Raw genomic sequence first — 22,861 nt, 5'->3', positions numbered from 1 at the left:
CCCCAGGGACTTTCCAAACATCTAGGTCTCCTGTTGGCTCTGTCTATTCTGTGGCTTCTTCCATAATGGTTCCCTCTTAAAGGCATATCAGCAAAAATACATACAGAAGTTGAACATTTAAAATATGGACCATATCATCCTTTACCCTATATTCTGATATACCTTAGTCCTATGCAGATCAGCTTCATTCAAATCTTTAGTCAATGCCTGGTCACTTTTTCAACTTTTTAAACAGTTCATCAATGGAGTACTACTAACTTTCATAGCTTCAGAGCTCTAACCGTCTCAGGTGTGACATAAATACCCAAATTTTCTGGGAATGACCATGTTACATAAAAATAGTTCAGAATCATAGAATTTAGAAATAACAGTTATAACTCCTAAATATATGTGACTGCTGTAAGAGCTTAGAATCTAGGTCCCTTTACAATAAGCCCCAACATGATAACCCATGCTCTCAACTTCAGTTCACTGAGTTTTTATATTATACGTAGTCCATATGATTGAACCATGATAATATTTCTCTGTTTGTTCCTGACATTTCATTCAACATATAATCCTTAAGGTTCATACACCTAGTGGCATGCCCCACAACTTCCTTCTTTCAGCTGCTCAGAAGTCCATTGTATGTATACACCAAAGTACCCCCTTCCATTCCTTAGTCGTTGTACCATTTGGTCACTTCCATCCATTGTTAATCAAGAACACTCACGGTGATAAGCACTACAACACAAATGTCTATTCATGTCCCCACACTCAGTTTCTCCAGGTATATACTGAACCACAGGGTTTTAGGATTATGTGGCAACCCTACCCCCAGCTTCCTGTTGAACCACCATACTGCCTTTCAAGGCCCTGCACCTCTCAGTTTCCCAACCAATAGTGAATAGATACATCCCTTTCTCTGCATTTTCTCTGACACTTGTTTCTGTTCATTTTAAAACAGTTTTAGTCACACTCCATACAATCCAACCTAAGTATACAGACGTTGGTTCACCACCATAATCTTTAAGAAGACATTTCATTTTCTTTCACAAAGAATGCGTATCCCTCCCCCATACCCCCCACCTTTTGGCATTTAGTTTTGGCATAATGCCTTTGTTACATTCGTTGGAAGCATATTACAATGTTACTGTTGACTATAGACCCTTGCTTGCATTTATTGTACTTTTTCTATATACCATTCATTTTCAACACCTTGCAATGTTGAAATTCATTTGTTCTCCTTCATGGAAAAACGTTTTTTTTTTATTTGTACCTTTAATCACCATCATTGTCCACTCTAGGCATTCCTAAATTATATCGTCTCAGTCTTTATCCTTTCTTTTCTCCTTCTGGTTTCATACATGCCCCCAGCCCTTCTTACTCTATCATAGTCACATTCAGCTTCATTCAGTGTACTTATATTATTGCACTACAATCAGGAATTATTATGTTATGTATTTCTGAATTTTTACGATCAGACCTGTTGCACAGTCTGTGTCCCTTCCTCACCAAATACCCAATCTCTACCCTATTTCTATCTCCTAATAAACTATGTTCTTAACTTTAACTCTCAAAGTTCCCTAATTAATGTTAGTTCATATTAGTGAGACCATAGCATTTGTCATTTTGTTTCTGGCTAATTTCAGTCAGCATGATGTCCTCAAAGTCTGTCCTCGTTGTTACATGCTTCATGACTTTATTCTATCTCATGGCTGCATAATATTCCATTGTATGTATAAACCACAGCTTCCTACAGTACCTTAAATGGAAATGTATAAAATATAATGATAAATCACTGGTTTTGGACTCTTAACATATAAAAATGTAACTTGTGACAAGGACTATCCATACCAGATAACCTATTTATCCTTATGATAGAGATGGCATTTGGTTAATGAGCAAGGTGGTCAGGTCATCAAGAGATTCAGAGGTACAAATCTGGCAAACAGAAGATGACATAACAGAAGGTGATTTATGATATGGCCTTGGAATAAGACCAGGTATTATTTACTAAGTGGAAGTTTCACATTTATTTACATCTAGAAAATATCAGATGGAAAGAACTTTAGCCCTCCCAAACTTCCAAGACAGAGGGAAGAAAGTAGTGGTGACATTTTTCAGTGTTCCAAGCATAAGGGCTTGCAAGATTCATATTCTCAAGGGACCAGGATTTCCAATTACAGACCACAAAGTAGTTCTGGTACCAGCCATTGTTCTAGGTACTGAAAATGGCATCAGTGAAGAATACAGCCAAAGGCCCAAATGTCATGGAGTTTACATTCTGGTGGAGAAAACAGAAAATAAACTTAGAAGTCAACAGATATATAAGAAGGCAGTAATTCTAATTCAGGATTGTCAAATGTTGAATTAAGGAGGCATCTTCATGAAACTTTAGAAGAGGTAGAAATTTTAAAAATTGAACTTGAAGCATCTCAAAGACAACTTGAAGGTAAAGAGGAAGCATTGAAAATTCATCAAAGCATGGAAATATTTGGTAAAGCCACAATTCAAACCCAGGCAGTACTTTTAAAAAAACCTGTGGAACTAAAGAGATCCTTGGAGAAGGAAATAAATGCTATGCAGTAGGAAATAGAATTTGATCAAAACAGATTTAAAATACAGAGGAATGTTGGACCCAAAGGTGTGATGGATTAAACTGTGAAAGTGCAGTCCTCAAAGAAACTTTGAAACTGAAAACAAGAAATTTAAATGGTGAAATCTGAAAATGAAATTTTGAACCTCCCTTGCAATGCTTGATATGAAATACCAGAAGATGGCTCAGGAAAACATGTGCCATAATAAAAGTATCTTCTTTACAGAGATTCCAGGTTTTGAGTTTGCAATCCTGGAAGCCTGACTTCATCACAGTCCTGGAGGGAACCCCCTGTTCCTGTGCCAAAATAGCAGCATCCACTCAGAAACTGCTTCTTCAGCTCAAACAAGTGTTGGAACTCTTGCAGAAGAGTAAAGAAGTTTATGTAAGGAGAGATGTGTTCGGAATTTCATTGGGCAATAATTACTGAGGAAAAATGACCAGACACTAAAATTGACACAAATTGATAAATTGTGCAAAAAAAAAAACCCAAAACATCAAAATGGATAATTTGGAAGCATTGTAGTGAGGATGGACTTATATCACAAGGGAATAAGAAGAGCTTAGGGCAGAAACTGTAGGCTATTCCTTCAGAAAACAGTTCTAGGAAGACTGAAGACTAGGATAATCCTCAAGAAATCTTTAAGATGCTAATAGATTTGGTTAGTGTCTTTGCTTTCTTTTTGTTGGAGGTTGTGATTAAGATAATCTGTTTGCTTCCTATTAATTTCATTCTAAATTTGCCCTTCATGCATTTTCCCCAGACAAGGTAAACATAAGGATTAAAAATAAATAAATAATAGGGAGAACAAATGTTAAAATAAATTTAGTTGATTGAAAGACTAGTAATCAATGAAAGGGAGGGGTAAGGGGCATGGTATGTATGAATTTTTTTCTGTTTTCTTTTTATTTCTTTTTCTGAATTGATGGAAATGTTCTAAGAAATGATCATGATGATAAATATACAACTATGTGATGATATTGTGAGTTATTGATTATATAAAAATAATGGAATGATCATATGGTAAGAATGTTTGTCCCTGTATGTGGATATGTTCAAAAAAAAAAGATCTCACCCAAAAATATTGAATGAGGATTACAGAACATGACTTTTTGGGGGTACACAACAGTTTCAAACCAGCACACCTCCCTCTCACATACACAGCTTTTTCTATTATTAATGTTTTGCACTAGTATGGTAACTTTGTTACAATTGATGAAACAATATCATTATAATTACATTATTATTCATTGCCCATGGCTTACATTAGGGTTCACTCTTTGTGTTCTACAGTTCTATGAATATCTTTTTTCATCTAATTTATATACAACCTAAAATTTCCCATTTTAACCACTTTCAAATATGCAATTGGGTGATGTTAATTACATTCATATGACTAAAGAAATTTGAGTTGGGAGTCTGTCCTACTTGACATAGTCACTAAGCATAGAAAGTATGCTTAAATTTTAGTATTTTCTAATTAATAGAATACTATTTACTTTACTTCCAAGCACATATTCACTCTTCCTCATAGTTCTGTCATGTCTATGGAGTATCCATGTCTGATTCTTTCATCAAATTCTTAATTTCCTGGGGAAAGATGGAAGCAGGATTGTCATTTCCCTGTCATGCTTCAGTAGGATCAAGTGTTGACAGCTGGTGTTTAAGCTAATAGGTCAATACCTGTGCTCTGCCAGATGTTAAATATTTTGAATATTACCTCTGATTGGAAGGGAATCCTGGTCTATGCTATTTTTGAATATATTTTTCATATAGGCAAGCATATTAGTTAACTGACTCGCAGATAACTTCAAGTATATTACAAATCTAAATTTTAATCAAATAATGACAGAGTGTAGATTTTTACCTAATGTTTAAAATCAGCATAAAGTGATAAAAGGAGCACTTATAAGGTCTTAGGAAGGCTCGAGCCAGCCACTAGTCTCCAATATTCTACATATGTAAAGTGAGAATGCTAGAATAAAAATGTTAGCATTCCTTCAAGCTCCAAATTCCCATATCCCATTTAACCATGGTGTAAGGTGAAATGAAAGTGAAAGAGCTTAGTAAAAAGAAACTTAGTGATACTTGAAAAAAAAAAGATGATCTGCTTACTTCCTATTAATTTCATTCTAAACTTGCCTCTCATGCCTTTTTCCCAGTTGGCGTGCCATCCTCCAAATTCATGTTCTTCATCTCCTGAAACTCCCTGAATGTTCTTCCTACTTATCCAATCCATGGTCTTCCTGTTCAAGTTTAAAATCCCAACTCTGAAAAGAGAGAACTGCCATAACTAAACCCAGCCAGCTCTCATCTACATTTACATGAACAGTTAGTTCATTGCAAGCCCCTCTATTTATTCAGGCATATTTTAAGTTTTTAAGGTATGCCCTCACACATTTTATTCTGTAATCAGAACCACAAGCCTAAAATCAATCCTATTATCCCCATTTCATACATGAATATGTCAAGACTCAAGAAGCTCCCAAAAAAGAAAAGTCCAGGACCAAAGGGCTTCACATGTGAATTCGACCAAGCATTGAAGAAATAATTCATAATAATCCTGCTCAAACTCTTCAAGAAATTGCAGAGGAAGTTAAGCTACATAACTTATTCTATTAAGTCAACATCACCCTAATACCAAAGACAACAAATACACTACAAGAAAAGAAAATTACAGACCAATCTCTTTAATGAATATAGATGCCAAAATCCTCACCAAAGTACTTCTGAATTGAATCCAGCAGCACATTAAAAGAATTATACAACATGACCAAGTAAGAGTTATTCCAGGTATGCAAGGCTGGTTCAGCACAAGAAAATAAATTAATGCAATACATCATATCAGTATCAAATAAGTCATCTCAATTAATACAGAAAAGACATTTGACAAAATTCAACATCCTTTCATGATGAAAACATTTCAAAGGATAGGAGTAAAAGGGAACCTCATCAACATGATAAAGGGAATATATGAAAAACCCACAGCTAACATCATTCTTAATGCGGGAAAAGACTGAAAGCTCTCCCTGTAAGATCAGGAATAAGACAAGGATGCCCATTGTCACCATTGTTATTCAATATTGTGCTGGAAGTTCTAGTCAGAGCAATTACATAGGAAAAAGAAATAAAAGGAAACCAAATTGGAAAGGAAGAAATAAAACTCTCACTGTGTGCAGATGACATGATACTATATTCAAAAATCCTGAAAAATCTACAGCAACGCTACTCGAGTAAATAAATGAGTACAGCAAAGTAGCAGGACAACAGATCAACACCCAAATGTCAGTAGTGGTTCTATACACCAGTGATAAGCAATCTGAGGAGGAATTCAAGAAAAGAAATCCATTTACAATGACAACCAAAAGAATGGAATATTTAGGAATAAATTTAACAAAGAATATAAAAGACCTCTACACATAAAACTACAAGAAATTGCTAAAGAAATCATGGAAATCCTAAATAAATGTAAGGGGATACCATGTTCATGGATTGGAAGACTAAATATAGTTAAGATATCAATTCTACCAAATTGAGTTATAGATTCAATGCAATACCAATTAAAATCACAACAGTGCACTTTGCAGAAATAGAAAAGCCAATAACCAAATGTATTTGGAAGGGCAGGATGTCTCAAATAGCTAAAAATATCTTGAGAAAGAAAAATGAAGTGAGCGGTCTCACACTACCTGACTTTAAAGCATATTACAAAGCTACAGTGATCAAAACAGCATGGTACTGGCATAAAGATAGATACACTGACCAATGGAATAGAATTGAGTGTTCAGAAATTGACCCTCTCATCTATGGACAATGGTATTGATAAGACAGTCAAGCCGACCCACCTGAAACAGAGCAGCCTCTTCCACAAATGGTGTTTGGAGAACAGGATATCTATATGAAAAAGAATGAAAGAGGTTCCATATCTCTCCTCTTATACACACGTTAACTCAAAATGGATCAAAGATTTAAACTTTAGAGTTAAAACCATAAAACTGTTAGAAGAAAATGTAGGGAAATATCTTATAAATCTTGTAATAGGAGGTGGTTTCCTAGACCTGACAACAAAAGTATGAGCATTTTGCTGGTTTGAAAGGATATATGCCCCCTAAGAAAAGCCATGTTTTACTATAAATTGCATTTCATAAAGGTAGAATAATCTCTATTCAATACTGTATGTTTGAAACTGTAATGAGATCATCTCCCTGGATGATGTGATTTAGTCAAGAGTGGTTGTTAAATTGGATTAGGTGATGACATGTCTCCACCCGTTTCGGTGGGTCTTGACTGGTTTATTGGAGTCCTATAAAAGAGGAAATATTTTGGAGAATGAGAGATTCAGAGAGAGCAACACTACGAAGCAGAGAGTCCACCAGCCAGCGACCTTTGGAGATGAAGAAGGAAAATGGCTCCCAGGGAGCTTCATGATACCGGAAGCCAGGAGAGAAAGCTAGCAGATGATGCCGTGTTCGCCATGTGCCCTTCCAGATGAGAGAGAGAAGCCCTGACTGTGCTTTCCATGTGCCATTCCACTTGAGAGAGAAACCCTGAACTTCATCGGCCTTCTTGAACCAAGGTATCTTTCACTGGATGCCTTAGATTGGACATTTCTGTAGACTTGTTTTAACTGGGACATTTTCTCAGCCTTAGAACTGTAAACTAGCAACTCATTAAATTCCCCTTTTTAAAAGCCATTCCGTTTCTGGTATATTGCATTCCAGCAGCTAGCAAACTAGAACAAGCATTGAAAAAAGAAATTGATAAATGGTAAACAATCCAAACACAGGGAGCCCAGAATAAGAATAATCTTGAATAGCTTACTGTAATACTGGATACATCCCAGAATCTATTAGGCAGAAAATCAAAAAGTATGGGCAAAGTCCCTTGAGGGATGGGTGAAAAACTATATAACTATTAAACTTTACCAAAGGGAAACCCCAGATACCATGCCAAACATTAGGGACACCCAAATCAACATGCCAAGCCCTTCATATTGAGGTTTACTATTGTGAAGCTTATATATGTAGCAGAGATGCATAGCCTACCTACAGCTATGCCTAAGAGTCATCTCCAGAGGACCTCTTCTGTTGTTCAGATGTGGCCTTTCTTGTTCTAAGCCCAACTTTTCAAGTGAAGCCATTGCCCTCCCCCCTACATGGGACATGACATCCAGGTATGAAAGTCTCTCTGGCAGCATGGGAGATGACCCCAGGGATGAGCCTGGTCCTGGCACCATAGCATCAACAATGTCATCCTGACTAAAAGGGGGAAAAGAAGTATAACAAAAAAGGTATCAGTGGCTGGGAAAGTTCAAATAGAGACAAGAGGCTACACAGGAAGTCACTCTTACACAAGCTTCAGTTAGACATTGTTACCTATCATAACTTGCCAAATCATAACCAAAACAATTCCTGCCAATCCTAAAAAATATCTACAGCATGATATAAGATTCTACAAAGGTTCCATGCACTAAGGTAACTCTCCAAAACCTACACCCTCCAGATGCGTCCCTAATCAGACAAGTCCTGAAATGCAGAGGGGCCAGTCTTTCCAGAACATCAATTAGCTCCATCCCCCATCCCATATTATTGGCAGCCCCTTCCAACATGAAAAAGTTAGAATGGGCATAGCCCAAATGCCCCTGTTTTAATTTGCTCACTGCCAGAATGTGATATACCAGAAATTGAATGGCTTTTAAAAGGGGGAATTTAATGAGTTACAAGTTTACAGTTCTAAGGTTGTGAAATTGTCCAAATCAAGTCTATAGAAATGTCCAATCTAAGGCATCCAGGGAATGATACCTTGGTTCAAGAAGGCTGATGACATTCAGTGTTTCTCTCTCAGCTGGAAGGGCACATGGTGAACATGGTGGCATCTGCTAGCTTTCTCTCCACGCTCTTGCTTCATGAAGAACCCCAGGAGGTGTTTTCCTTCTTCATCTCCAAAGGTCGCTGGCTGGTGGACTCTGTGGTTCTTTCATCCATCTGTCACGGTTCTGCAGCTCTCTCATGCTCAATAAAGGAACTCTCTCTGAAATGTTTCCTCTTTTATGGATTCCAGTAAACTAATCAAGACCCATGTAGAATGGGTGGAGACACATCTTCATCTAATTAAGTTTAATACCCACAATTGATTGACTCACATCTCCATGGAAATAACCTAATCAAGTTTCCAGCCTATAGTGCTGAATAAGGATTAGAAGAAACCGTTGCTCCCACAAGATTGATTAGGATTAAAACATGGCTTTTCTATGGTATGTACATTCTTTCATACTGGCGCAAACCCTAAAGAGTGGGAGAAAGATCAAAGGTGATGGTGCAGTTTTACAGAGAAGGTCAAGTTCAACAAATGTGTATGAGTGCTGAATAATCATACCGATATTTCTTTTTGCTTTCAGTACCTAAGAGCAGCTAGAAATAAAAACCTAAAATTGTGGAATTATAACCCATACCAAAATCTGAAATTTGTTCTATAACCAATTGTTGGGATGTTCTTTGAAATTTGTTGCTTTTATGTATACATGTTATTTGAAGAGAAGGAGGAACATAACAGAGAAGATAGGATTTAACAAATGAGTATGACTGCTGAATCAATATATTGATATTTCTGTTGGTCTCCAGTGTCTTGGAGCAGCTAGAAGAAAACACAAAAAATCATGGAACTGTAACCCATACCAAACTTTAAAATCTGTTCTATAACTACTTGTTAAAATGTACTTGGAAATTTATTGCTTTTTTGTATATATGTTATATTTCACAATTAAAAAAATATTTAAAAAAGAAATAGATAAACGGGATCACCTCAAAATTAAACAATTTTGTGCATTAGAGAACTTGTCAGGAAAGTAAACAGTCAGCCTACAATGGGAGACAATATTTGGAAACCAAGTATCAGATAATGGTTTAGTACTCAGAATACATAAAGAGATTCTTCAACTCAACAACAAAAAGACAAACAACCCACTTAAAAAGTAGGCAAAAGGCATGAACAGATACTTTCAGGAGAGGAAATACAAATGGCCAAAAGGTACATTAAAAGATTTTCAACTTCACTAGCTATTAGGGAAATGTAAATCAAAACCACAATGAGATATCACCTGACACCCACTACAATGGCCATTATCAAAACAACAGAAAACAACAAGTGCTGGAGAAGATGGGGAGAAAGAGGTACACTTATTCACGGTTGATGGGAATGTAAAACGGTATCACTGCTCTGGAAGGCAGTTTGGCGGTTCCTCAGGAAGCCAAGCATAGAATTGCCATATGATCCACAATTCCGTTATTAGGTATATATTCATAGGAACTGAAGGTAAGGACACAATCAGACATTCTCACACCAATGTTTATAGCAGCATTATTTAGGATTGCCAAGAGATGGAAAAAGCCCAGATGTCCACCAATGGATGAGTGGCTGAACAAGCTGTGGTATATACATGCAATGGAATATTGCACAGCTGTAAGACAGAATAAAGTCAAGAAGCATTTAAGAATATGTATGAACCTTGAGGATATTATGCTGAGTGAAATTAGCCAGAAACAAAGGGACAAATACTGTGAACAGATAAATATCACTAATATAAACTAACATTAATGAATGAACTTTGAGAGTTAAATTTAAGAACACAGGTTGTCAAGAGATAGAAAGAGGCATTTGGTGCTGAAGGAATATGGACTGTGCAACAGGACTGATTGTAAAATTCAGAAATGGATAACACAATGTTAACTGATGATAGTACAATAATATAAGTACACTGAATGAAGCTGAATGCGAGTATGGTTAAGGGAGAAGGGTTGGGGCACATAGGAAACCAGAAGGAAAGATAAATACTGAGATGGTGTCCCTTAGGAATGCCTAGAATGGGCAATAATAGTGATTAAGTGTACAAGTATAAAAACGTTTTTGCATGATGGAGAACAGATAAATGTCAACATTGCAAGGGGGTTGAAAATGGATGGAATACATGAACAAGTATAATCAAGGCAAGCTAGGGTGTGTAGTCAACAGTAACACTGTAATATACTTCCACTGAATGTAACAAAGGTAATATCTCAAAACTAAATGTCAATATGCGGGGAGCATGGGGGGCGGTATGGATTCTATGCAGAAGAAAAGGAAATGTCTTCATATAGACTATGGTGACGAAGGCATGTCTATTAACTTAGGTTGGGCCGTATGATGTGTGCATAAAATTCTTTAAAAATTATCAGAGAGAAACAAGTGCTAGAGAAAATGTGAAGAAAGAGGTGTACTTCTTCACTGTTGATAGAGAAGCTGAGAAGTACAGACCCTTGGAGGGCAGTGTGGTGGTTTCACAGGAGGCTAGCGGTGGGGTTGCCATATGATCTTGCAACGCTGTTGCTAGGAATATATCTGGAGGAACTGAAAGTGGGGACACAAATGGACATTTCCACACTGGTGTTTATGGTGGCAGTATTCATAATTTGCAATGGATGGAGGTGACCTAAGGGTACAAGGTCTAAGGAATGGAAGGGGGTACTGTGGTGTTTACATACAACAGACTACTGAGCAGCTGCAAGAAGGAATGAAGTTGTGAGGCATGCAACTAGGCGAATGAGCCTTAAGGACAGTATGTTGAATAAAATGCAGAAACAAAAAGACAAATATTATCATGCCTCACTCATATGGATTAACTATAATATGCAAACTCAGAGAACTGAAATCGAGAGATGGGTTATCAGGTTGGGGCCTATTATAGAGGATCCTAGATTATAAACTCTTACAGCAGTCACATATATTTAGGAGTTGTAACTGGTATTTCTAAATTCTGAGGTACTGAGCTATTTGTATATAACCTGGTCGTTCCCAGAAACTTCAGGCATTTATGTGACATCTGAGACTCAGAATTAGAGCACTGAAGCTATGAAAGTCGGCATTACCCCATTCAGCAACTCTTAAGAACCTGAAAAAAATGATCAAACTTCATCTACAGATATGAAACAGATCTGGATAGGACTAAGGTAAATCAGAGTACGCGGTAAAGGATGATATGGCCCATACTTTGAATCTTCAACCTCTGTGCGAGACCAAAGGGAGAGATATTTGGTGCGAAATTTATATTTTGGGTAGCACATTATCTAATTTAATTTGTATGGTCAGTTTATTTTAACACCATAATTACACATAATCTTGAATAGGGCATGAGATCTTGTTGGTTTGTACAGGTTATTGTGATGCCCTGACATATCCCAGAATAATTTGGGCAGAGAATAAAAAAGATTTGCAAAGTCCCCTTGGGGTACTGGGGAGAAAGGAGGAAATATTAGACTTCTCAATCTGGGGAGTTCCTGATTCTCAAAAGTAGTGGGGACAACCAATTCAATAGGCTGAGCCCTCAATCTTGGGCTCACCCCTATGAAGCTTATTTATGCAAAAGAGAAGCCTAAGTCACCCCTGGAGAACTTTTGTTCCTCAGATGTGGCCACTCTCTACAAGCCAGCTTGGCAGGTGAACTCACTGCCTTCCCCTCTAAGGGGGACATGACTCCCAGGGGTGTAAATCTCCCTGGCAATGTGGGACCTAACTCCCCGGGATAAGCTGGGACCCGACACCATGGGACTGAGAAAGCCTTCTTGACCAAAAGGGGGAAGAGAGAAACGAGACAAAATAAACTTTCTGTGGCTGAGAGACTTCAACCAGAGTTGGGAGGTTATTCTTATTCATTATATAGATATCCCTTTTTAGTTTATGGTGTATTGGAGTGGCTAGAGGGAAGTACTTGAAACTATTGAACTGCGTTCCAGTAGCTTTGATTCTTGAAGTCTGTATAACTATATAGATTTTTGCAACATGATTGTGAAAGTTTCGTCTTCAATGCTCCTTTTATCCAGGGTATGGACAGATGAGTTTTTTTAAAAAAAGGATAAAAAAGCAAATAAACAATAGGGAAGGATAAATGGTAAAAATTGGGTAGACTGATATACTGTGGGTAAATGAGAGGGGAAAGGGGTATGGGATGTATGAGTTCATTTTTGTTTTCTTTTTCTTTTGGAATGATGCAAATGTTCTAAAAAATGACCAATGAAGAAAACACAACTATGATATTGTGAGCCACTGATTGTATAATATGGCTGAATTGTACATGTGTGGATATTTCTCAATAAAAATATTTTTAAAAGCAATGAACTATATATACACAACAACATGGATGACTCTCAAATAATTACTGAGTGAAAGCAGATCAACATAAAAAAGAGTACCAGTTGTATGATCACATTTATATAGAATTATAGAAAAGAAACTAATCTATATTGACAGAAAGATCAGCGGTTGTACCTAGGGGGAGACAGGGATGGATGGGGGCGGGGGGGAAGAATTGCAAAGGGATGTGAAGATGCTTTTGGTGATGATGGATATGTGCACTATCTTGATTGTAGTGATGTTTTCATACGTCAAACTTATCAAATTGTACATTTTAAGTATGTACAACTTAGTATATGTCAATTATACTTTAATAAATCTGCTAAATAAAAAGCACACAGCAGATTTATAAAATACTGAGCTGGAAAGATAACTGCTAAAAGAAAAGGCAAGTTGCAGAACACTATCCTCTCATTTTTGCAAAAGAATAAATTTATGAATATGTATATTAGAGAATATGCAGTTAAAAACTAGAAATGATACATCAACTAAAAAATCAGGAAACATATTAAGTGATTGAAAAGTATGCTGTAGAAGTATATTTATTGATATGGAAAAATGTTCACAATATACTGTTAGTGGGGCAAAAAGCATGTAACGAACAATATTTACAGTATGATCTCATTTTAGTTTCTTAACTAAAAATTCCAAAACATATAACCTGATACTTTCACATACAGACTTTTTCTTTAGCTCCGACCATGGGTTGTACCTCATACCATGAGACTTAAGAGAATTCAGCCATTGCCCATAAATCCTGGGAATGCGTTTTGGATCGCAGACTTCCAGAAAGCACTATCTTGTGGATTGAGGTAGCAGCCCCTCTCCTAGCCTTCATTTTCTGTGTTTTTGAAGCTCTAGTTCTGGATCTAAATTAATCAATTTGAGTTTATTCCACACAGCTTTATCTGTTACAAATGCAGAAAGTGTGCCTATCTACAATCAAAAGATGGAGCTCTCTGGCCTTTCATGACACATGGGAGAATAAATTATGAATGGTAAAAAAGCTAAGGTATGATTTCATAAGGAGGAAGAAAGCAATTAGTGTTTTAATGCAAAATATGAGATGTCTAGAATTATTCCAGTCCTTTGAAGAAAAATTACATATGACTAGATAAAGTTAGGAAGAATAGATAGCAAGTTTCATTTGCTGATGACTCCCAATATACATTAAAAACCATGACAACAAAAATTTGGGCACCTACTGCTTCCCAGACACTTCCAGGCCAAATCCATTCATATTCATCCTAGACTTTTCTCCTGGCCTCTGGCCAGGTAAACCAAATGCCTAAAGGACATACCCATTTAAAGGAAGTTAAATATTAAGAATTGTAAGGCCTGACAGGGACAGCATTCACAGCAGAGTTGAACCATTAAAACCAAACACTCCCTGAGCCCTGATGGCCACCACCTAAAAAAGTATACTATGTAAAATTGTGCTGAGAGTGGGTTTTAGTGTTAGACAAAACACTATACCACTTACTATCAGTGGGAGACTAGGAAAAAGTATTTAACATCTCTATTTCTCATTACAGAGTACCCAGAATAATGTATTAAATTTTTTCAAAAATTAAAAAAACAAGCACCTGTCTCACAGAATCACTGTGAGAACTTGAGGGAAAAAAAAAAAAAACATAAAATATCGTGCCAGCACAGCATCTGATTAGAACAGGGACACAGGAAATGTTTCCTCCCTCTATCTACCTCCTTTCTCTTCTGTAAGAGATAATTTTGACAAATGACACAGCCTAATAAGAGTTATAAATACAACAATAATAAAAAATGGACAAACATTACATTTGATCTAAGATTCAGGACCATTTCTGTGTTGTAGAATGAGTTGTCTGATGCAGGTGCAATAGTGGACAGTCATTCCTCTTGTAACAACAGCCTATGGCAACCTCTTCCTCTAGATATTGAAAGGGTGCATTTGGCAATGAGCATGTATATTCTAGGTACTATTAGTCAATATGTTTTTTTGTATAAGTCTTAGTTCTACAACTGATTATAAATTCAAGGTTATTTTATGTCATTTGAAGCACAAATGTATCTATCTAAGTAGATATAAATGAACACGCTAGTTTATTTATGATGAATTGGTTTTCCATTCTAAGTAAAATATTAAAAATCTACTAATTTAGATAAGATAAAAAAAACAACATTCAGCTCAAGATGTAACATTCACCTGATACCCAAAAATGGACTAGCTCAAACACAGACTGTCACAGGTACAAGTCATGTGAAAAATGTAACTTATAATATAAACACTGTAATAATCAAAGCATTATGCAAAGCTCTTTAGGAACATACAGCCTATTAGCATTTGGAGATTGTTCAAAGTTTTCTCCTGTATTTCTGGATCATTTTACATTGTTTCAATAATCATTTTAACTTCACGGAATATGGCCATGAGTGTATTATAACTCAAGCGATCAACAACTACAATTGATCCCTTTCTGATATGCTCCTTTATATTAATAAATATGGCCACAGCATGAACAAGATTTGCTTTTGCCTCTCGCTGGTTAAAGATGAGTTTTAATACTGATAATGCCTTGATGTTGATCATGTCTCTGGCCGCAAGTGGATTTTCAGACATATTCAGAAGTACTTTCAAAACAAGATTTCTGGTTTTACGATTTCCCACAGATAGCAAATGGAAAAGCTCTGAAAAGTAATTGGCAACAATGTAGTGATAGTCAGAATCAGTAGTCAGTTGCCCTAATATCTTTAATCCAGATTGCTGTTCAGGGGAGTTCAAGGGAAAAGATATAGTTTCTTTACACATATGCTTAATGTGTAATTCAACTCTGTGTTTTCTTTCATCCCCTGAAGGGGAATTCAGAGTTATTACATCTTTTTTTCTCATTTCAGGGGAAGGCAAACTGAGCAAGCTTTCAATAAGTGTTACCACACCAACCTCATTAATGAACTCCTGGGCAAATGGATGAACAGCATTGATACCCATTGCAATTTGAGCTATTTTATGAATGAGAGGATCAGTAGTTGACTTCAGTAAACTAACAAGTTTTTCAAATTCCCCAGAATCCATGCAGCACTCCATTTTGCAAGGGCAAGCAAATGGCTTAATCCCATTCAACTCCCTGATCCTGATTTGGCGTCTGATCTCCTCTATGGTCTGAATACAAGGGTCAGAACCAAATGGGCCTTCAGGCATAGTCTGTGGGCATGAGAGAGTACTCCTAGAAGGTCTGACTGATGCACGAGGCAAAGAATGGGTATTTTCCTTAGCTGAAGCAAGGACAACATATGAAGGAGGCCTTGTTTCAAGTGGAACCTGGGATCTGAATCCTAACACCGCTGGAGGAACAGCAGGGGCATTGGGCCAGATAGTGACCTCAGACCAGTCCTTGGGCCTATTTTTTTCATTAATTTCATCCACAGGTTGTGGCCTGACTATCCTGCTCACAGGTCTAGGATTAGGATCAAAACTAGTATCATCTCCATCCCAAAACCAGTTCCCAATAATGTACTCCTCCTCCTCAGCCTTTGGTCTAGGTTTGCAGTTGACTCCGGCTGCAGGCTCTATACCCAATCCCACAGCACAAGACTGGGCACCAGTATCAAATTCATCTTCATACTTAGCACTGAACCTACTGCCAGTCTCTTCCCCATTCCAGAACCAGGAACCAATACTGGCCTCCTCCTCAGCCCAGAACCAGGCATCAATACCTGCTTCATCTTTATATGTGAACTTGGACTGAGCACCAGACTCAGCCACAGAACAAAATCCAGGTAACACAGTGGCCTCATCCTCAGCCAAGGGACTGAAGTCTGGATCGATTTCCCTTGACCCGACCCAGGGCCTAGGCATAGCTTTAGCTTTGATAAGAGCCTCAGGCTCTGACAGAGATCTTTCCTTCATCTTAGCATCAAACCTGTTCTTAGAAACTGCATTCTTATTTGCTACTGTCTCTGCCTCAGATCCTGCCTTGGTGATTGCCTTGGCCTGGGTCTTGGCTACAGGTCTGACTATGCCAACAGACTCCCTCTCTGCTTCAGCCTCAGCCTCTACACCAGCCCCTTTTTCAGTTTTGGCCTGTGCTCCAATCTCATTCTCAGTCCCAGTCATGGCTGAACCCCAGTTATATAGCCCAATCCAGTCTTGGACTTGGTTGTCAATGTATCCCAAGTTAGTGTGTTAACACTTTCACTGGGTCAGGTCATAAACTTGATAGCAAGAGTTAGAGTCAACTGTCAACTGATAGTCAAACATTCCCTTTCCAAACACACAGCCTCTGTCACTGATACAGAGAGAAGGCAGAGGCATACTCGGACTGGAGGACAATGACGGTTCCTGCGTGAGATCTGTTAACAGTGATTGTCTTCTGCCAATCCAAGGCTACCACAGCTACCACTGGAGATAGACCTGAGGTGGAAGAAAGAAATGGGGCTCTGAGTATCTTCCAATTATATTGCTCTATGCAAAATAAAGGACATTAGAGGATAGAGACTGACTGGTAGGAGGAAAAAAATTTTCTTTTTAGAAAACTCTGCTACTCATTTTATCCCTTCCACATTCTCACTAATGCCCAACAATTTGCAGCCCAGAGGCTACCACACTCCTCTCTCTGCATTAAACAGGAGCAGAGGTGGTGAGAAAGCTTGATGAAAGTCAGAGATGCTAAAGAACACACAGCCCTTCTGAACCCATGAGTCTCATTCTCACACCAACTTGCACTAATCTGGGTCCAAGTTTCTCCTTCCTCCTTGCCTCCAGTATTGGCAAACCCTACCTGAGATCCATAGGCAACCTATGGACAAAAATATAGGAGAGACTAGAATTTTGAATATTTGGTAGACAATCCTACATACTCTGGTCTCTAAATCTGATACCTGTTTTTCCAAATCTGGAGCCTTGACTATATAACATTTCTGGCTGTCCTGGTCCTCCTTCTCATAGTTCCCCTCCCCATTTACTACCCCAATATCTAATTACCCTACATAATCCTGGTTCATCCCACTCCATTTCCTGTACACAAATACATAAGGGCAAAGATGTCTGGAAACCTGGAAGACAACAGCTCCACGATATGATCTAGTCTCATCCACTTGCCAACAGCCAACCCACCAGCCTCAATCAACAGAGGTGTTCACACTCATACCCACCTTGGTTCCAAATTCATAGTTTTTTTCTTCTTAAACTCCTAAAGAACAGCTACCTATGGATCTCTACAGGAACCTAGAATGAGAAAGACTTATTGGTAGAGAAAAAGATCCAGGAAAGAAAAGAGACTGAGCGATTAACAGAAGTCCCAACACCCAAGACAAGGATTGTAACATTTACCTTTATATATAAAAGAACAAGTTAGATGTCTGTCACCTGTCTGCCCCTCCCACATTGCCTAGCCATCCCCCAAGACCCACAGCCTATATGAATAACCCTCCCCCCAATCCTAAAGTCAGCCATTCTAATAGCAGAGGCCACATATTTTTCACCAAACAATACTATGAGGTGCAGGAGTGGAGCGTGATACATGAATAACAGAATTTAAAAAGCATATAGGGAAGATAATAGCAACTATTATTTCAATACTATCTTTGTGAGCCCCCTTCTCTTCCCCATGACCCCATATTTAGATCTCACCTCATTTTCCACCTATCCCAGCTTCCTCAGGAGATCTTCCTCAAGAAATGTTAAATTTCACAACCAAGAAGAATCTTCCTCTTCCTCTTCATCTTAGAAAGATAAGTGGCATTGAGCAAAACACCAAGAAACTATGTTGACAACAGTAGAAAAATATCAAGTTAACAGTTTCCCAGAATTCAGGGTTTGATGTCTTCTTTTCCAGAATGTTAACTCTGTAGATAAAACTCCCAAAGTTCCTCAGACATCTACCCTCAGGAAGTCTATGATATCATCTGTGGTGCTTTCTCCTTTAACCTGAAGCCCCATTTCTACACCTCAACATATTACTTTAAATGGACTTGGATGCTGAGCCAAAAAGGTAGAATAATACCACACTATTTATTTGCACGAATTCTTCATGTGTAAGCCAACCCATTACTTGTCCTGCTCATTTGTTTGTATTAAATTGAGTGTAGGGGTGTAAGTGAGGAGGCAGTAAAACAGTGTTGTATTAAGAGGATGAGCATAACTTCAGTTTTTCTTAGTCCACCCACCACGGTTCCCCATCTGTAGAGTCCCCGAAACCACCGCGCAGACAGGAGACTCTGGCATCAACAGGGCACCCACAGGAAGAAACCGGGCCCAGAGCTGCAAGGAAAAGCATCCAACATGCGGGGCCCAACAGGCACCTTCCCAGAATCTGGGCCGGGAATGGCGAACGCGACCGTCCACCTGCCGCCTCCGCGCAAAGCTCTGACGCCAACCCCCGCCTCTGGCGACCACCCCCTGCGACCCCCACCCCAGAGCCTCTCCAAGATCGCCCCCACAGCAGCCTCTCCACAGCCCTCTCCCAGCACAGACGCGGCCGGGGGCGGGGCAAGGGCTCCTGGAAGGCTGGCCGGGAAGCGGGCTGCGCGGTTCCTTTCTGCACGACCCGAGGGTGTCTCTCTGGCCACCTCTCCGCCCTCGGCCTGGGCCGCGCCGATCTCCGCATCTTCGCGTCAGGGGTCTCCCGGCGCTGCGCACCTCTCTCAGAGGCTGGCTCGGACCGCATTCTCTCCTCCTTGCCAGGATCCCAGGCTCAGAAGGGCAGGCCATCCACGGTCAACCGTGGCGACCACCTACCCGCCCCGGTCCCCCCGCCCCCACTTGCCTTTGCAGGCCCAGGGCCCAGCTCGTCGGCCTCCCCCTCCTCTCGAAGCTCCTCAGTCGCAGTCCCACCGCTCTCCGTGCCGGGTCAGAATCGCAAAGAGGCGCTCCCGCCCCCCACGCTGCAGAACCAAACCCAGCAGGGGCTGCGCAGGAGTGCGGCACGAATGGCTGGTGGCTAGAGTGTAAGGAAGTGGGGGCGGGAAGGGGGCGGAGGGATATGGGCGCGAATGCGCTCGACGCCCCCTCCCAGGCCCACCATAGTTCCGACCCAGAGGTGGGCGGGGCCAGGAGCCCCAGCCCGGGGAAGGCGGGTTGCCAGCTGGATGCCGCAGTGTATGCGGCCCCTTGTGTGGCGACCACCAGCACGCTTCTGGCACTAGGATACCGTATAGGGGATCCTTGCCTTGGCATTAAGGGGTCTCCAGAGTTACCCCGGAAAGAGGGCCTTTCGCTGTCGGGACCCGCACATGATCGTGCAAACTTCTCTGTCTCCCCACAACCAGCCTCAGATACCAGGTAGAGCCTGCCCTGGCTCCTCTTTTGATGTTTTGTCAGGAAAGGGAAACACCACCCACACACACATTGAAGGAAGATCCTAATTGTTCTCCTTAACTCCCTCTTTTCTCACATCCTTACATGTTGCGTAAGAAATGTATTTGCTCTTTTCTCCTGAATATACATATTTTTAGTCTTCTCTGGCCAGGCAGTAGGATCGTTTTATTCTTGTTCCCCTATAGTTAGGTGCTTTTTTAATCTTATGACTTGTCTCGAGATTTTTTTTCTTTCTTTGTTTTTCTGAATTTTGAATATGATATGCTTTAGTGTATACTTTTTTTTATCCTGCTTGGTGTTCTCTGAACTTCTTGGATTTCTTTGTTGCTTGGTGTCTATCATAAATTTTGGAAAATTCTCAGCCATTATTTTTTCTGCTCCATTCTTTCTTCTCCTTTTTGTATTTAAAGTATGCGTATGCTATACCTTTTGAAATTGCCCAGTCTTTGGATGTCCTGGAATTTTTAATTTATTTTTTACTTTTTACATTTCAGTTTAGAAGTTCCTATTGACCTGTTGTATTAGTTTATTAAATGCTGCCAGAATGCAATATACCTGAAATGGTATGGCTTTTAAAAAGGGAATTTATTAAGTTACAAGTTTACAGTTCTCAGGCCTTAAAAGTGTCCAAATTAAGGCATCCAAAGAAAGATACCTTGATTCTGAAGAAAGGCCAATGTCTATCACATGGGAAGGCACGTGACTGGCATCTACTGGTCCTTGTTTCCAGTTCTGTTGCTTCTAGCTTTGGATGCCAGTGGTTTCCTATTTAAGCATCTTTGGGCCTTCACTTAACCTCCTCTGGGACCCAACACTGGCTTCTGGCTTGCTTAGCATCTCACAGGAAAGCACAAGACAATATCTCCTGGGTTCTGCATCTCCAAACATCCATGTCTAGGTGTCTACTCTTTCTGTTGGCATTCCCGGCATCTCTAAATGTCTGCATCTCTGCTGGCTCTGAAGCAACTGTGTGTCAAGTGTCTGAGCTTCCTCCACAATGTTTCCCCTTTTAAAGGACTCCAGTAAACTAATCAATACCTACGCTGAATAGGTAGAGTCATATCTCTATCTAATCAAAAGGCCACACTCACAATTGGGTGTGTCACATCTCTATGGAAACAATCCAATCAGAATCGCCCACAAAATTGATTAGAAAAGAAAACATGGCTTTTCTGGGGTACATAACAATTTCAAGCCAACACACCTATTTTCAGGTTCACTGATTGATTCCTCAGCTATATCCTGATTACTGCTGTGCCCATCAAAGGCATTCATCATTTCTGTTACAATGATTTTGCTTTCTGGCATTTCCTTTTGATTCTCTGTCTAAATTGCTCAGCTTGTCCTCTGTATTGTCTAGTTTACTAGAAACGTTAACATATTAATCACAATTGTTTTAAAGTCCAAAGTCTACATCATATGTCAGTCTGGTCTGTTGCTTCGTTATCTCCAGACTGTTTTTTTTGTTCCTTTTTACTTTTTAGCATGCCTTGTCATTTTGTATTGAAAGCTGGAAATGAAGTATTAGGTAACAGAAATAGAGGTAAGTCTTTAGTGTGAGGTTTTGTTATTCTGACTAGGAGTTAGGCTGTGTTTTTCTTTAGCTGTAGGTGCCAGAGGCTTCAGATTTCTTTTTTTTTTTTTTTTTTTTTTTTATTTTAAGGAAAGACAGAGAGAAGGAAGGAAGGATAGAAGGAAGGAAGGAAGGAAGAAAGGGACACATCTTTAAACATTTTCTTGTTTTATTGTATTTTGTTTCTTTGTTTTTGTTACATGGGCTGGGGCCGGGAATCGAACCGAGGTCCTCCGGCATAGCAGGCAAGCACTTTGCCCGCTGAGCCACCGCGGCCCGCCCGGCTTCAGATTTCTTAATTGTCCTTGTTTTTGTTCCCTGCTCCTAACTTTGAGGTTCCCTAAACACTGCTCAGAGAGACTGTGTCTTGCATCGCTTTCCTCTGTGATGCGTTGTTATTAACCTGGAGTTGTGTTGGCATGGCAGTAAAGTGTTGAGGAAGGACAACCTTATGTGATTAAACTCTAGCCTTCTAGTGGGCCTCTGACCTGAGCTTCAAAAGTGTTGTGACCTTCACAAGTGTTTCTTAGCTTCCTTTCCCCCTTACATGAGACATCAAGGCTAGAAGTAGCTGGAATGGGAGGAACGTTCTTCTGTCAGCTGTGATAAGGCTTTGGTAAAACCGTTTTCCACTGGAAAGCAGGCCTCTGTCATGGAGGTTCTGGTTGTACTTCACAAGGAGTATTCTTCCCCTCCCACTGCCCAAGTCATGAGAGGATCTTTCTCATATTTTTACCATGAGATCCTGGTGGGGTTCCTGGAGGTAAAGCCCATAAAAGTGTGAAGGACCCCTTAAGACTACAGGTCCCCAGGAGTTTCTAATTCTCATGCTAGTCCATACTCAGCCTCTAACAATTTACCAAAATCACCATTTAAGTGCCCCTATTAGTTTATGGCTCCAGAGACTTTAACTCTAGTTAAGGAGAAGTAAGCTGTGATACTCCAGATTTGCCTGTTTCTTCAAATTTTTGGGAGATGGTTTACCCTGTAACCTGAGTTATCTAATGGATTTAAAAATAGTCCTTAACTTTCCATTTGTTCAGCTTTTTTTCTTGTTGGAAGGATGGAAGTGGCAACTTCCAAGCCCTTTTCATGTCAGAGCTGAAACCAGAAGTTTATGGGTTTAATCAGGTAGGTAAACACCAGTGAACAAAGCCTTTGTCCTCTTTTCAATTGAACTTCAGTCTTGTGATTAAAATTGTACAAAAAATTCCCAGTTGCTCCCCAAGTACAGAAAATGTTTATGGCTCCCAG

At 39.4% G+C, this 22,861-nt stretch overlaps 1 protein-coding gene and 1 pseudogene across 1 annotated transcript; one reads left to right on the top strand and one right to left on the bottom strand.

The window, feature by feature from the left end:
- Window positions 1–1,708: 1,708 nt before the first annotated feature.
- On the top strand, window positions 1,709–3,232 carry LOC143670754 (coiled-coil domain-containing protein 125-like; annotated as a pseudogene).
- Window positions 3,233–13,225: 9,993 nt separating this feature from the next.
- GPRASP3 (G protein-coupled receptor associated sorting protein family member 3) lies at window positions 13,226–18,770 on the bottom strand. The gene is made up of 3 exons (XM_077145914.1): window positions 18,349–18,770; window positions 17,871–17,943; window positions 13,226–17,130 (listed from the first exon to the last, which is right to left on the bottom strand). The coding sequence occupies exon 3, from the start codon at window positions 16,831–16,833 to the stop codon at window positions 15,106–15,108; it is 1,728 nt and encodes a 575-aa protein (XP_077002029.1). The 5' UTR covers window positions 16,834–17,130; window positions 17,871–17,943; window positions 18,349–18,770; the 3' UTR covers window positions 13,226–15,105.
- Window positions 18,771–22,861: the final 4,091 nt, after the last annotated feature.

The sequence above is a fragment of the Tamandua tetradactyla genome, chromosome X (assembly GCF_023851605.1).
Source record: "Tamandua tetradactyla isolate mTamTet1 chromosome X, mTamTet1.pri, whole genome shotgun sequence".
Classification (NCBI taxonomy): domain Eukaryota; kingdom Metazoa; phylum Chordata; class Mammalia; order Pilosa; family Myrmecophagidae; genus Tamandua; species Tamandua tetradactyla.
This window is presented reverse-complemented; position numbering and strand designations above follow the sequence as displayed.

What these genes read in the sequence shown, in the direction of transcription:
- GPRASP3 (XM_077145914.1), bottom strand. Translation starts at nt 16,833, where the DNA reads ATGACTGGGACTGAGAATGAGATTGGAGCACAGGCCAAAACTGAAAAA.